At 34.5% G+C, this 17,041-nt stretch overlaps 1 protein-coding gene across 1 annotated transcript in view; it reads right to left on the bottom strand.

The window, feature by feature from the left end:
• Positions 1-17,041, bottom strand: part of Csmd3 (CUB and Sushi multiple domains 3) — a gene marked incomplete at its 5' end in the record, with an annotated part of 1,006,505 nt that overhangs the window by 13,566 nt on the left and 975,898 nt on the right. The window contains 4 exons of the mRNA XM_055626685.1: positions 1,089-1,247; positions 5,473-5,538; positions 8,559-8,738; positions 12,300-12,411. Of these exons, the coding sequence (XP_055482660.1) occupies positions 1,089-1,247; positions 5,473-5,538; positions 8,559-8,738; positions 12,300-12,411 (517 nt within the window). The remainder of the gene's footprint in view (positions 1-1,088; positions 1,248-5,472; positions 5,539-8,558; positions 8,739-12,299; positions 12,412-17,041) is intronic.

The raw sequence follows: 17,041 nt of genomic DNA, 5'->3' as shown, positions 1-17,041 counted from the left end.
GACATTGGAAGTAGAAGACAGGGATCAGGACAGGAGTCTTCCACAGGGGCCCTCTGTAAGATTCTACCCAGCAGGGTATCGAAGCAGATGCTGAGACTCATAACCAAACTTTGGACAGAGTACAGGGAATCTTATGGAAGAAGGACGAGATAGTAAACTAGGAAGGGGACAGGAGCTCCACAAGGAGAACCACAGAGCCAAATATGGTGGGCCTAGGACCAACCAAGGACCAGGCATGGAGAGGACCTACACTCCTGCTCAGATGTAGCTGATGGACAACTCAGTGTCCATGGGGATTCGCTACTAAGGTGAGCAGGGGCAGTCTTTGGCATAAACTTTATTGCCTGCTTTTTGATCAACTCCCTCTGGAGAGGTGCCCTAACTAGGCCACAATAAAGTCGATCCAGACAGTCATGATGAGACCTGATATACTAGGGTCAGATTTTAGGGGAAGAAGACTATGGAAGGATCATATAGGAAGGAAAAAGGAAAGAGTGTGGAACTTGGAGGAGATGAGAGAGGGGCCTACAGCCAGGATACAAAGTGACTACATTGTAATTAATAATAATAATATTAATAATAATAAATGTTATTAACAATAATAAAAGAAAATAACAATTAAAAAGGTAAGACATACTAAATTTTGATAAGTGTTCTCTATGAGATGGTACAATACAAAATAATGTTCTATGTTTCATGTAAATTTTTCAAAATTAATAATTTTAATTTATTTTAGTTGTACTAAAATTAAACATTAGTAATAATTTCAGAAGAATAATATATGTAAGGAATTGTGATATATCTCAAATTTACAATATCATAATTTTATTCTGACAAATGGAGAGTTCTATTCCAATACAAAATCTCTAATTCTCTCTACCTAAAAATATCCTTAAAGGCACTTAACTTCACAGTTTCAGTTTACATTTGCATCGCAATACCCACTCACCAATCCAAAACTTCAAAATCCTTGCTTCTCACTAAATTATGACTGCCCTCAAAATCAAAGATAAGAAAGCGGTCACAGTAGACAATCATAATAAGTGAAAGACTGGATGGAAATCTTCTGCTGGATTTGAGTCTGATACCTGAAAGCAGCAGCTCCATGTCGCCGTTGCTCAGTGTGGCATTGACTCTGCCGGTAGAGGCGTTGAAGCTCATGATGGTCAAAGTCATGGGCTGTTTCCTTCCTTTGTAATTATAAGAGCCTTTCCATATATAATTCTGGGCAAACACATCATCAGGAACTATGAAAAAAATGAAATAAATGGCACATTTTAATTTCACATTTCACTTTGTCCTCTAAATATGATCATCTGACACTAGAGTAAATTCTTTTGTCTGTTGAGTAAGTGATCTATCCTTAAATATAAAGCATCTCTAATGAGTATAATTTAACATATTCTTCATTTAATGGTAAAGTCCTAACAACAAATCACAATTTTGAAGCCTAGGGTTGTTCAGTAATCATCAGTAGAAAAGAAAACCTCTGTTACAACTAAAGATATAAGGTTTGTAGTTAGAATCAGGAAATAGAAGCTTCATTTGTATTTTCTCCCCTCTAACATTTTTTTTTCTTTTATCAGAAAAAAAAGATAACTTTATTGAGCCTGAAAACCTATGAACATGTTTCAAGATGCCTTCTTTTCTTTAGTGTCCTAAACAGACTCAATGGAAAAAGAATGTAAACCAGGTCCTCCTCTCTCCAATGGCCCTGGAGGCAGCCTGGAGGTAATGAATGGCCCTTTGTCCCTTTTATAGAATGCTGAGTTCAGTTATTCTAATAATAGAAGAAGAGCAGGGCCTCACTTTATTGACAGCTTTGAGTTTAACAAGTATTTTTAGAAATAAAAGAATTGCCACTAGAATTTTCAAGTTCTTGTGGGACAGAACAAACTGTCATAGAATATAATACAAGGTTTAGGCAAGCAGACACGAGTTAGGCTGCTTATATCTACTGTCTCCTTCTATATTGATAAAATATGTCATTTTTCATAAGCTTCTTAGTTCTAAACATAGATACTCTCATGATTAATATAAGATTAATACATATTTTTAGGGTATTAAATAAAATAAGGAAGGCAAAATGTTTAGCTAATTGTGACCTAAAGTTTGAATTATGCTTCAGATAAAACAGGAAGTCTGGGGCTTTTTCCCTCACTGGTGTGTGTGTGTGTGAGTGTGTAGCAACCATGTTTTTGGCAACATAAACTATCTATTTCTCTGACTCTTAAACCTTTTTCAGTTATACTTTTTCTGACACTGCATCCCTAAACATCAAGTTATCCTGTTATGTTTATTTGTGGGGTCATCTTATTTGACATATTGTAAGAAAAACACTTTTGATTTCATAGCTTTTGGCTAACAAAATTGTACCTAAAAACTGAATGAAGGAGTGATGAGCAAAATCCTCTGCCTTCAAAAGCTCATTTGGATGGGTACCAGGTTCTGAGCTGAGATGATTTGAGGAGAAAAGAGGAGACAAAGAGAAAGATGTCCTATGGGTTGTGTCTGGTAAATGGTTGACAATCAGTAATTGCTATTCTCTACACTGCCTACTTCCCCTTTGTCTCTATTGTGATGATTCTTAACTACCTGTATACCCTTAGTAAAAATCAACCATTATTTAATGATTTTACTTAATGAAACTTAGATAAATTACGACTGCTAAATAAAATATGTAAAAGCAAAAACCCTTATTTTTTGGAGATACCAGTAAATTCTTAAAAGAAGGTATGTAGGCATACCAATAATAGCAGTTTTATCCAGATGAATAATCATTGTGGTAGAACATTAAACAACTGGTTCTTAAGAGAAATAATGTATAGTAATGATACTTGATGTGGTTGAAATACTTCTTTAATTGCAGATTCTAAGTTTCCAATGGTCATAAACAGAACAGAGTATAGAATGCACAGTCAGACTCTGCTGTGGACTGCAACATATCACCAGCGCTCTTCTCCTTCCCTGTACACGTAAACCAGCCGCGGAGAGAAAACCTCTGCGTGGTCTGTCCCTTACGCTCGCCTGGGAGCTGAAAACACTTCTTCCTGCTCTTAAGAATGTCTCAAAATAAAAAACAAATATTCAAGAGTTATCTATAAATTCTGTAGTTTCATTTCAACTCAGGCTGATGTGAACATCAGTGAAAGACGGAAGCCAATATGTAATGGCCACTATTCTTGTTGTTGTTTATTTTGATGATTGTAATTTAATTATAATATTTCCCACTTCCCTTTCTTCTCTAAAAGCTATCCCATATACTCCTGCATACTCTCTTCCATATTCATGGTCCTACTTTTTGTTGACTGTTATTGTGTTTTGTATTTGTATATACGTATTATTTCTAAATATACCCAATTAAGTACATGTAATATTATTCATATGTATGTTTTCAGGGCTGAGTATTTGGCACTGAACAACCAATTTGTATACTTTCCTGTGGAAGATGGGAATAAATGTCAACAAATTTCAGAGGGAATGGGGGGAAAGGGAGCCCTCAGATTTTGTTGAGGTAGAACTCCAAACTGATGCAGCCACTCTGGAAATCACTGTGAAGAATTCTCAAAGAACTAGGAATAAATCTACCACATGACCAAACTATACCATTCCTTGACATATGGCCAAAGAGCTCAATATCATGTTCCACAGATACTTGCTCAGTCATGTTCATTGCTGTTCTGTTCACAACAGCTAGGAGATGGAAATTACCTAAATTTCCTATAATCAACTAGTGGGCAATGAAAATGTCTTGTCCTTGTCCACCATCCTTTTATTAAAACTATGTAAAATTTAAACTTTTGTACCAAAGGTTTCTAACATTGTTAAATATATGACCATTGTTCTAACTATGCACCTGCTGCAGTTTTTTCTTATGACACCTAATCACTGTGTCTCATTTATGCTTATGGACACAGCAGAGATTAGTGTGTTCTTACTTCCACCGTGATTATTCTGCGTTTCTGTAGATTTCACTGGGTTTGACGTTCTTCTCTTTCTAATGTATTGAGAATCTTAAGACCATGAATTGATGTTGAATTTTATTAAATATTTATTTTAAAAATAGTACAATGATCAAAAACCTTTACACTTTAATCTATTAATATGATTTATTACTTTTAAAGGGTAGATAAAAGAAAATTATCTTTATGTTAATAATAAATATAACTTGAATCTGTTGTATTTTTTTTTTACCTTAATGTTAGGTTTGATTCACTAAAATTTCCAATCAATGGCCTCAAGTCAAATGGGCCCAATTATCCTTCCTCACAGATATTTATCTGTACTTGTAAGTATATGGGGCACATAGGATAAGCACAATGTTAGAAAATTTCTTTAGGACTTGGATGAATAGAACATTCAAGTAAAACGCGGCAGACCTCATTGGTAAAGCAATGTGGGCCTGGTATCTCTTTGAAAATATTTTAAACATTACCTTGGTATATATGATTAAGTTATCTTTGATACCATTTATAAAATAAATATATTATTTTATAATAATTTATAAGTATACAAAACTAAATATTGATAGTTGACATTTTCCAAAAATATTAAATGTATTTAACCTTTTATCTGTCATATACACATCTCTTTTTTTTTTTAAATTACTTTCCAAAATTGTTGTTCATTCATTAGAAATTTTTCTATTGTGTCATCTACTGTTTTATTTGCTTTATCTTTGTACTGATTTTTGGATGTTGTGTCACAGTCTTCATAGGTTCTTAACAGAGATATAGTATCAACTCCAGGGATTTTTTTTTTTTTTTCTGTTCTTGTGTATGGAGCCTTCTTGTGTAACGCTATAAATAGCCTTTATATCTTTAGTTTTGGTTTCCAGGTTGGACTGAATAAAATTTTATACAACAAAAATGTAATCTACAATAATCTGAAAGAAATACTTGGGATAATAGCTTCCCTTACTACACACTATACATTTTATAATTTATTCTGATGAATATCATATACATTAATTTTAGGGTGAGAATTACATCAACGTTATAGGATTTTAAATACCATGTTATAAATGACTAGGTCATATAGGTAAGACTGAATTTTTAAATCAAACAATTTCAAATAAATTATACAAGTTCTAGAATATCTTCTACCAAATTTATTGAAATATATATAACTATATCTGTACGTAACTTTTAAATTAAGTATTATCTACTATTTCAATTTTATCTATAAAAGTATCATTATTATGTTATGATAAAATGACTCTTTATGATAAAAATTTATAGATACATGCATAAATCATATTTTGACAGAAATAATTGTGCCCAATAATTTTGAAATATTAAATTAAAAATATTTAATGTAATAATTCATATCATATAATATAATGATCATATCTAATATTGTGAGGTATAATTTTATCATATAAAATATATAATGTTAAACAAGTAAATATTTAAGGTGAAAATTGTAGATCAAATTTAGAGCTCATAACTTTGAGAACAACCCATTACTTACCACTTAACTTTGGACTAGGTGTTCCTAATGCAGGTCGAGGGTCTTTCACTAAGATTTTGGAACCAGCTGTGGGAAAAAAGTAGCATTCCCAAAAGTTAATATATTATACAGTTTGACATTATCAAAGTCAGTGTGAATTATTAGCATTTTTTTCAGTTGTATCTTTATTTTATTTATTTATTATTTTTTAAATTTTTTATTAATTACACTTTATTCATTTTGTATACCCCCATAAGCCCCTCCCTCCTCCCCTCCTGATCCCACTCTCCCTCCCCTTTCTGCATGCATGCCACTCCCCAAGTCCACTGATAGGGGAGGTTCTCCTCTCCTTTCTGATCTTAGTCTATCAGTTCTCATCAAAATTGGCTGCATTGTCCTCTACCGTGGCCTGGTAAGGCTGCTCCCCCCTCAAGGGGAGGTGATCACAGAGCAGGCCAATCAGATTATGTCAGAGGCAGTCCCTCTTCCCATTACTATGTAACCCACTTGGACACTGAACTGCTATGGGCTACATCTGTGCAGGAGTTCTAGGTTATCTCCACGAATAGTCCTTGGTTGGAGTATGACATTTTTTTTCAAAATTCTTTGTTCATACCATGTCAATCAAAAAATTTTGTGATTAACAGCTTTAGCAATTATTCCCATCACAGGTACAAGGACTCTTATTTAATCTTCACAGGATAGTCTATCTTTGATTAGAGGCTGAAGCTAAAATGAAACAGTTGTCATAGTAAACACCGAGGCTGGAGTGTCTGTTCTTGTTGATGAAAAGGGGGGAAAACTGTTCAGGGTTCACACTTAAAAATCAGAATTTGCAAAAATATTTTGCACCTGAAATTTGATAAGCTCAAAAGCCAAAGAATGCCATGTGCCGATAAAAATCACATGTGGGGCTAGAGAGGGACAGAAGGCATAGGAGATGTGACGTGTACTGTTTTCACAGTCTGTGCCCAAGGAATACTGTCATGTCCTTAAGAACATCTAATGGAAGGAAACAGATACTGAACATAAAAGCCTGGAATAGCAGTCTTGCTGGGAAAACTGAGCTCCACTATTATAGTAATGATGTTAAACCAATAACAACAACAAAATGATTGCTGATAAAGCTTTGGTAATGTGGCAGGTTTGAGTATGATAACATCAAACTGTTTAAGATATTTGTAATATATGAAACTATATGATTAACGTATCTCAGAGACAGAGAATACAGAAAACAAACCTACTAATTTAAACAACTAAATTAATGCATTCAGTTGAATGCTGATAGAGTTGTTTTGATGGAAATGCCTTTTAGGGATTTAAGCAGACATGTCACATAGACTTGAATGTTTAAATCTGAGCCTAAAAGGAGAGAATGTAAAAGGAATGGTAATATGGAAGTGAATCCCATAGTGGAAATAACTGGTATGAAGATGAATGGAGAGGACAATTGAATTCTAAACCTTTAGAAAACTCCAAGTGAAAAGGAGTTTTTAAGGACAATAAAAACTAGAAAATAGCATTAAGTCCTGATCTAGAGTTTAATAATACATATGTTAACACCTTCAGCCATTTTCAAAGAATTTTGTTTACAGATAATACATGCTAGTGGGGTAATGTCACATATGTGGACAGAAGAGTAAAAGCAAACACTTGAAGCAAACATATTAAGGAAAAAAATAAGAATTTATCATGCAGTGGGAATTTTAAGAAGGGAAACAATTAAAGTATTGCACTCTACCTAAGGAAATAATGAAAACAATTCAAAACAGTGATAAAAGTTGTGCCTGCTACAAGAGATAAAACACAAGTAGGTCTGAGAAAAAAAAGTTGAACAGATGAAAACACTTTTGCTGATGTAATCAAGAAATATACAAAATCTCCTTCCCTGTTTCTTACAGGAAACATGAGTGTTTCCTTTGGTAAATTCAGTAGATTAGGACTGAGGAGGACTTTTCCCGGTGAAGGAGTAACAAGTGTAGACTCTTGACCTAGATCTACTTATAACATCATGCTACTCTGACTCAGTTCAGTACTGTGAAAATTAGAGTATTGAGTTGTGACTTCTAAGCCAAACTCGGAGAAAGACAAGAATTCTGAAAGGATGCTATGAAACAATGGGCACTGAAACAATGCCCCATACTATACTGGATCAAATAGTATTACTAAGGAAAACCCACACTACACTAGAGTAAGGCCTTACTTGGAAATAAAATGATCGTACCTGCAATTTAACTAGTGATTTCAAGACAAAGTAATCCTGAAATTAGACTAAGTCCTACATATAACAAGTTTCGTCATAAAAGAAAAAAAAAGTGAGATGAACTTGCACAGAAAAGTACCACCTATGAAGATGGAGGCAGAGGCCAGGGGGAGGCTGTGAGCCAAAGAATGTCAGTGATTGCCAGGAAAGGACAAGGGCTAGGGAGAGGCTCTGTCTCTGGGGGTGGTAGATAACACCAAGGCTTGTTGCCTCTTTTATTTTGAACTTTTTTTTTCAATTTTCCATCCTATTTATTTCTTCTTTTCATATTTTTATTGATTGTTCTAAATTACATTTTATTTGCTTTGTATCCCAGCTATCGCCCCATCTCTCATTCACTCCCAAACTCACCCTCCCTCCCTCATCTCCTCCCATGCCCCTCTCTAAGTCCACTGGTAGGGGAGATCCTCCTCCTCTTCCCTCTGACCCTAGTTTATCAGGTCTCATCAGGACTGGCTGCAATGTCCTCCTCTGTAGCTATTTTGAACTTTTGTACTTAACACCTATGAAAGAATAAATTTCTAGCATGTGAAGTCACACATATTTAGATAACTTGTGCAAACCTAGAAAACTAATACACTAATAAACTCATAAACTCATAAAACTCATAAAACTAATACACTAATAAACTAATAAAGAGAATGTGAAAGGAACCTTGAAAACAAAATGAATCAAGTTAGCGTTGAAAAGATGCCGTAGAATGACCTGGGTATGTCTATTTTCTCTGCAATCAAAAATGCCCTCATCACTTCCAATTGTGAAGTTGACCAACAAATATTTCTTGTTCTGCACAGACGTGACTAGCACATCGTAATATGCTCAAGCACCTGTAAAGAAACGTTACCTTCACATACAGGGACTTTTCCGGTCCAGGTGTTATCAGATCGGCACACTCTGTGTTCAGTCCCACCTGCTAAGAAGAAGCCAGGCTGGCAGGTGTAAATGAGCGTGTACCCGTGTGAGGGAAGGTCCATTCCTACCACGTTTGCATGAGCAGGACTTTCTGGTTGTTTACAATTGTGAGCTATATAAGGAGCAGAGAAAAAGGTTCATTTTTTTTATATACACCACTAAAAAGGTTAAAATATACAGTTATTCTTATGCTAATTTTATTGCTTAAGTACACTTTTCAAAAATCAGTTTAATGAACCAATGAAAAATATGTCAAAGTGAATATGTACTAAATAATGTTCATATTCTGGGATTTCCTAAGAAAATATGTGAATAATTTTTGTAGGTGTTAACAGAAAAAAAGGAAAGAATGAAACAAATTAACAAAAAGAAATAAAGAAAAAAAACGAGTCTGGCTACTTACCCTCCTAAATGAATACTGTACTACAATCCTGGGGAGTCCCAATGAACAATAGGAATTTTTTTAATTATAAGACCCTGAAGTAAAAATTTAAAATTTTTTCATAAGCTTATATTTTTTGATATAATTTCAGGAAATATTCATTTTTGAGATTACCATATTTATTTTAAATGAAAAAGAAGCTGCTTGAAGATAAATTCAACCCTAATTTCATTATTTGGCTCTAATGTTATAATATTACAACCAAATAATATTATTCAGAAATAATATATTTAGCATATGGAATTCTATGGCCATATTTTGGCCCGTTATTTTTGCTTTTGTTTAAAGATTTTCGTGATACTCCTAATTCTTCACACAAACTGCTTTATTCGTCTTATTATTTTTAATTAGAAATGTTACAAAGACTTTTGTTGGTATAATATTCTTTTGGAATATATACACCTTACCCTTGTTCATTCAAATGCTGATTTCTCTTCCCCATTCTCTGGTTTCAATCTGGACATTGCACTGTGATGTTTATTTTAAGCATCACCTGTCTCAAGTTTGTGTAAACATGCCACCATTTGTTTTCCAATGTGTCAATTAAAACAACTAGCCAAAATGTTCAGCAATGGAGAGAATAGGGTGGGACATTCTGGCTCAGAGGGGAGGACCCAGAGGACAGGAAGGAGTGGGAGGAGAGGAGGAGAGAGGAGCAGAGGCTGGGAGAGAGAGGCTGGAAGAGAGGTCTTGGAATGATATGGAGAATGAACTGGACCTAAGATTTCACAAAAAAGCAAGTCTAATGGGTGAATATAAATTTTAGGAAACTATGAGGGCTTGGAGGTTTAGGATGGAGTAACTATTGCCCGGCATTTTGTTCTAGGTTAAATAAATAAATCATAGTCTCTGTGTGGTGATTTGGTTATACAGCTGTTTAGGATTAACAGCAGCTTTACTAAAAGATATATCAATAGTAAATATTAACTACCAAATACAACAGACTTTCAAATATATTCATAAATATGCTACATAATTCATATATATAAGACCAATCTAAAAATATTTTCTTTGAACCAGTTTATTTGAAAAATTGGGGAGGGAATGAGGGAGCGGGATACAGCTGGGACACAGAGTTAACAAAATGTAACTAAAAAGAAAAATAAAATAAAAATAAAAAAAAAGAAAAAAAAATAATATTCTTCCAATATTTCCTCATAGAAATTCAAAATCAATGAATAAATTTTAATATATTTTGCTAAATGCAGTGGTAAGTGATATGTGCTTATTGTACTTCAATTGTTGACATAAAGTTGTAGTTTAATCTTCATATATAGTCTGTTTCTACTGAATTTACATTCATTGATATATATAGAATCTAGGACTTCATGTATACTAGGTACTCTACTGTAGGGCTATATCATCCTTTTTTAATATTTTTATTTTGCTACTAGGTCTCACTTTGTTGCCAAGGCTGGCCTTGAACATGCGATCCTCGTGCCACAGCCTTCTGAATGGCTGGTATCATAGGCTTGTGTCACCATGTCTAGCTCTCCTCATTTTTAAGCTTCAAGTAATACATGCAGATCTTTGTTAACACAACGCAGTAACCAGAGATGGTAAGCTGTGCGTAAGTAATCAAATAACAATTGTAGCTCATCAGAGAACCTCAGTTTATTGGGAAGTACCCAGTTACAATAGGCAAAACTTTCCTAAAGTACATATTCTGAGGAGCTTTCCTTTGAGGAATTCTGCCATATTTAGATATAAGCTAATCCGTGAAGTCATGAAATATGCATAAGCAATTCATTGAAGAAGGAACCCTTTTTATTCTTTTATTATTTTTTATTTTTAAAAACATCTGTTTTATTTGTTTTTGTATGTATGGGTGTTTTCCTACGTGCATATCTGTGCAGCAGAATATACCTGGTAATATTAAATCCCCTGGAACTGAAGTTATAGATGGCTGTGAGCCAACATGAGGATCCCTTTTTTAATTATTTTTTTATGTTTTTATATTAATTACAGTTTATTTACTTTGTATCCCAGCTGTAGCCCCTCCCTCATTCCCTCCCAATCCCATCCTTCTGCCCTCATCTCCTCCCTGCCCCTCTCTAAGTCCACTGATAGGGGAGGTGTTCCTCCCCCTTTTTTATTTTGTGGTCTTGCCTAAGATCAAGGAAATCTTCAGAGTATGTTCGCATACTCTGTATGGAGATGGAGGCCAGCCTGGTCTACAAAGCATGTTCTAGGGAAGCTATGGTTATATAGTGAAACCTTGTTTTGAAAAAACTAAGTATTCTATTCAACATAATATGCGCTCATTTTATTATGTTTAGGAGGTAAGTATTATGCTTATTTTATAGCTTTTAAAAACAATGCAGGATTATTAAAACATGACAGTGAAACTATGAGTAAAATAAACAGATGATATTCCATTATTTGTCTGAAAAAAGATTTCATAATTGAAACATTTCTGATAAGTATTGGTATTTTTATATACTTTATATTTTTGTTCTTGTTATTCTTTGCAAGAGTTTTAGAATTTAAAACATGGTGGCAAATCCGTGTGAGGTGACAAATGCCTGTAATCCCCATCACCCAGAGAGGCAGAGTCAGGCGGATCTCTGTGAGTTTGAGGCCAGTCTGGTCTATAAAGTGAGTCCAGGACAGCCAGGGCTACACAGAGAAACCTTTTCGGGGGCAGGGGACATGATGGGAGAAAAAAAAGACGTTATAAGGGGAAATGATGTATAAGTATCTGTCTAGCTCAAATTTATCAAATTATTCACCCAAAATCTACTTAATGATTCTAAAACGTCTTAGATGATTCTGAAATTTTCGCTCTTTTCATTATTTTTTGTTCTTTTTTTTTTTACATTGCCTCATAGTCTCAGAAAACCTCTTCACACATGATTAAAAATTATCATGATTTGCTGTTGTGTAGCATCTTGTAGTCATAGTATTGCAGATACATGAAATGAGAAAGTAAGCATCACTTACAGCACCAGATGGCCACGCTCACAGCACTAGAAGAGCTTTTGCCAAAAGAACAAAACTGTACCTCCTGTCTTACGGCTTTTTGGAAACCCTGCTTTCCAATGATCATGAGGTTTTGGTACAATACTAAAATTACATACATGGATTATTTTCTACACTATTCTAAAATAATTTTATGCTTCTTATACAGATACACATTTGTTTTCATCATTGGAAGAAAGGTATGTATATGAACCCCATTATATATATATATATGTGTATGTATGTATCACAGGAGTATACAGTCCTTACGTATGCACTCGGGTTGAGTTCCACTCCAGGTGAGGTCAGGAAGGCAGGTTCGTGTCGTAGATCCTTGAAGCAAGTGTCCCTTTTTACAGTGGAACTGCACAACACTTCCCACCTACAGTCAGTAAAACAAAAGTCACAACTTACTTCAAATATAGCACTAAACAGAAAAAAAATGTGAAAAAAGAAATATTTTCAGAAGAGACCTGCAAGATAGAATTTAAAACTACAATAAAATCTTATTTACAAGAAAAGTGGTGAAAGAAATCAAGATTTAAAATGCTATCATACCCACATACACATGTCACAGTTTTCTGATGAATTTTGGGATTGATAGGAAAAGCTAGCACAGAAATACAAAATAGCAAGGTGATACGAAAATGATAATAATATCAATAACATACAAAGACAAATTAAATAAAAGTCAAATGAAATCTGAAAATGCCAAATGCAAGGTGTGGTCAGAGGCATGAATAACTGTTGAAGGCAGTAGTGAATATAAAATATAGAGTCAAAGCAAGGGAATTTGTACAATGTTTAAGGAGGTAAAATCGGAATAAGTAAATTAATAAGAGATTTCAAACTGTTGTTTTCGTCATGAACAGCAAGCTAAGTGCTTAATAATACAACTTTTGGTGGTGTACTTCAGTCTTGCCTAATCAGAATATTTCATGGAAATTCATGTAACAAACTATTCATGTGACTTTAATGAGCACTAATGATTGAGAATGATCATAAACGTAGATGCAAAGAAAACAGACTGAGAATGCAGCTCAATTTAAAAAGTACTTGTTGAGTCTTTCAGAGGCCTCTGCGGTAGGCTCCTGTCCTGTTACTTGTTTTCTCCTACTTCCAATGTCCATCCCATTTGTCTTTCTGAGTGAGGATTGATCATCTTACTCCGGGTCCTCTTTCTTCCTTAGATGTACAGATTTTAGTATGTTTATCCTATCTTTTAGGTCTAGTACCCCTTATAAGTGAGTATATACCATGTGTCTACCTAGCAATGTATCAAAGCAGATACTGAGACTCATACCCAAACCTTCAACACAGTGCAGGGAATCATCTGAAAGAAGGGGGAGTTAGTATGACGTAGATAGGATAGGAGCTCCACAAGGACCAAATATATCTGGACACAGGGGTCTTTTCTGAGACTAACACTCCACCAAGGACCATGTATAGATATAACCTAGAACCCTTGCTCAGATGTAGCCCATGGTAGCTCAGTCTTCAAGTGGGATTCCCTAGTAAGGGGAACAGGGACTATTTCTGACATGAACTCAATGGCTGGCTCTTCGACCTCCCCTCACCCCGAGGGAGGAGTAGCCTTGCTAGGCCTGAGGAGGACGTTGCAGCCAGTCCTGAAAATACCTGATAAGCTAGGGTCAGATGGAAGTCCTATCAGTGGACTTAGAAAGGAGCAGGGAGATGAGAGAGGGAAGGTGGGTTTTGGAGGGAATGGGGAGGGGGCTATGGCTGGGATACAAATTAAATAACCTGTGATTAGTATTAAAAAATAAAAATTATATACAAAAAAGTACGTGTTGAGCCTTCTTCAGGTACTCACTTAGTTGGATCTTCAACACAGATCTGCACTCTACAAAACCTGGGCTCTTTGACCTCTCCTACCCCCCGACCTGAGGGAGAAGCAGCCCTGCTAGGCCACAGAGGAGGACTTTGCAGCCAGGCCTGAAGATACGTGATAAGCTAGGGTCAGATGAAAGGGGAGGAGGTCCTCCCCTATCAGTGGATTTAGAAAGGGGTAGGGAGAAGATGAGGGAGGGAGGGTGAGATTGGGAGGGAATGAAGGAGCAGGATATAGCTGAGAGAGAAAGTTAAACTGTAACTAATAAAAAAACAATATAAAAAATAAAAAATGACAGTCTGTAATTTGGATACTCAGGAGGCTGATGAGAGTTAGGAACCATCTTTAACCACAGGAATAGTTTCAGGGCAGCCTGGACTCTGTTAGAACTTTTCTTAAAAACAATATTGATATGAACATGATGGAAAAACTGGCAGAGGTTAGTACAACATTTGTTGTCAGGGGATGGTGGAGAACAGACTTAATTAATTACTGTGGGTCAGAAAAGTAAGGATCAATGTCAGGAGAAGGCTTATACAACAAAGAGTAGTAGAAAAGATAGGAAAATCAGTTATGAGGAGAATTCCGAAGAGTCTCAACAAGGGGGTAAGTAATAGTTTTAATTCTAGTTATGAGAGTGATAATATCTTGTAGATTTTAGTGCACAAATGCTAAATTTTTTTTGGCATTGAAACTGGGAAATAAGCCATTAACTCATAAGAATATATTACAAGAAATAATTAATAAGATTTATCAAATGATTAGTAGTGTATGGACAGACAAGTGGTACTTAGGTTTGGGCTCGTTAGATATTTTTAGAAATATGAGAGAACTCAGTCCATGGTTTAGATATTATCATTTAGGTCTGGCTTTCTCCTATATATTATTACCATCAACATTAGTCCTGAAATTTCTGTTTAAGGAATAAATAATAATAAAAATAAAATTTTAATTGAAATATATATGTTTTATAATTTAATTAGCATATGTAATATTTCAGGCACTAAAATACTATTCAATATGTTTACCCAAATCAATGTCCAAAGATATTAATTTCAATTACAAACTGGACATCACCATCAAAATATGATAGGCTATCTTGAGATAAAATAGCTAAAGAGTCAAATTGAAAACATTCCATAGTTATAATTACTTTATGAAATGAACACTGAAATCAAATAATGTATCTTCCCTTGTCCAGGATCTACTTAAAGAATTATACAGCAGTTAATGAAAAATGTGTACTTGGCTCTTAATCCATAATTGATATGGATGTTTTATCAATCATTTTGACAACCAGTCTTTGCAGGTTCATGGGTGCTATGAACCATTAATCTATTTTTAGTCTAAAGTATTCTCATTTGTAATATTCTGACTAGAAATACAACCACATTGGTCACTGTCCTTTTCAGGAGATTGCTTCAGCATCAGTATCAACAGATGGAATACTCATTATGCTAACGATAATATCTACATCCCCAGTTCCACTCCGTAATCCTACATATGCAAAGTAGTGAAAGTAGAGAATACAAAAATTAAAAATAGATATTGACTTGAATACCTCAACTTTTCTTAATTTTGTCTTGCATTTTTCTATAGTTAGTTTCCGATAGCTATAATTTTACTTCCTCAGAATGAGACATCTGTCAAACCAGGGTGAATAGGACGATGTCACTTGACTCTGGGAATCTGGGAGTTTTGTTATGTTTTTGTCCATCCTCCCCACCCCATACTCAGAAATAAACTCAGGACCTCATGCATGTCAGATGAATGTTCTACCACTGAGCCATACCTCAGACTGCTCTTACAAAGGCAAACACTTTCTGCATGGGGTTATGATGGCAAACAGAGATGACCCACGTATGCCCAAGATATAGAGATATAGCAGTTAAGGACACAGATTAGAATAAAAAAAATAAATGAACAGTACGCTCTTGTCTAATGCCAAGGTCATAGACTTAGGATAGCTTACTTTCTCTTGGTAACTTAGATGTATTGGAACAAGATTTATGATGCATTAGTGTTGTGTTGTTTTGTTATTTGCAAGCAGGAGTACATTTTCAAATCAGAAATATAACTTTTACATATGAAACATTGTTTATTTGGTATTTCCCATTAAGTTGTCTTTAAACATATAACTTTGTATTATGCTGGTTCTATATACTTAGGAACATATTTACTATACATGTTCATATGCTTGTTGACCATATCCTATTAGGAAAGTTCATGCCTTTAACTGAACATTCTCAGTATGGTTTAATTTTAATAAACACTGACACAATATTAACATTAGAAAACTCACATTTAACTAGGTACAATTTAATAAAATAAAATATATTTATCACCCCAAATAATAGTTTTTCAAATTTATGCTAACTTTCTGATAATATTTTTCAATGAGGATAGAAATAAGAATAAAAAAAAAGAAAAAAAAATCTTAATTTTAAAATGTATAAAATTACATATTGCAGCGCATTTCATAATATAATAGAAATCAAAATGTCTTCAAGGCTATGATCTTTATGTACAAATTAAAAGCTGTTTTTAAATACAAAAAAAAAATTCAGGATTAATGATCCTGTTCCTTCTGTTATATTGCTATTCTGAATTCAAGCATTCCCTTTCCATTATCTCAAATGATGTTTGAAAAAAGTCATTTTTTAAGAAAATCAGATGGATTTAATGAAGAGTTACTGATATCAATGTTTCATAAGGTTGGCAATATGACTCCATGAGTAATGTTTTCGCTGCCAAGCCTGATGACTTGAGTTCAGTCCCCAGGACCCATATGGTATCAGGAGGAAAACAAAATTTGCTAATTGTCCTCTGATCTGCACAGGTGTGCCCTGATAAAGCATACCACACGAATACATAAATGTATTACAGTTTCATAGCTGCTCATGTGGTTCTTGCTTTAGCCCCACCACTTAGGAGACATGGGCCATCCTAGGCTACAAAATGAAACCATTACAAAAAATATGGTCAGCTAGAATATTCTTATCAACCCAAAATGTGCTCAAAACGAATGATATACTCTTACATATTCTTCTTTTTGCTGTGAATTAATGCTGTGTAATGAATGCACTATTTATCTGCAATTAGATCAATTGATAACAGCCTTTCATAGAAGTATGAGGATAAAGTTCTGTCAAATATCTTC

This window comes from Psammomys obesus, unplaced genomic scaffold (assembly GCF_907164565.1).
Source record: "Psammomys obesus unplaced genomic scaffold, mPsaObe1.curated_primary_1811, whole genome shotgun sequence".
In the NCBI taxonomy this organism is placed as follows: Eukaryota; Metazoa; Chordata; class Mammalia; order Rodentia; family Muridae; genus Psammomys; species Psammomys obesus.
This window is presented reverse-complemented; position numbering and strand designations above follow the sequence as displayed.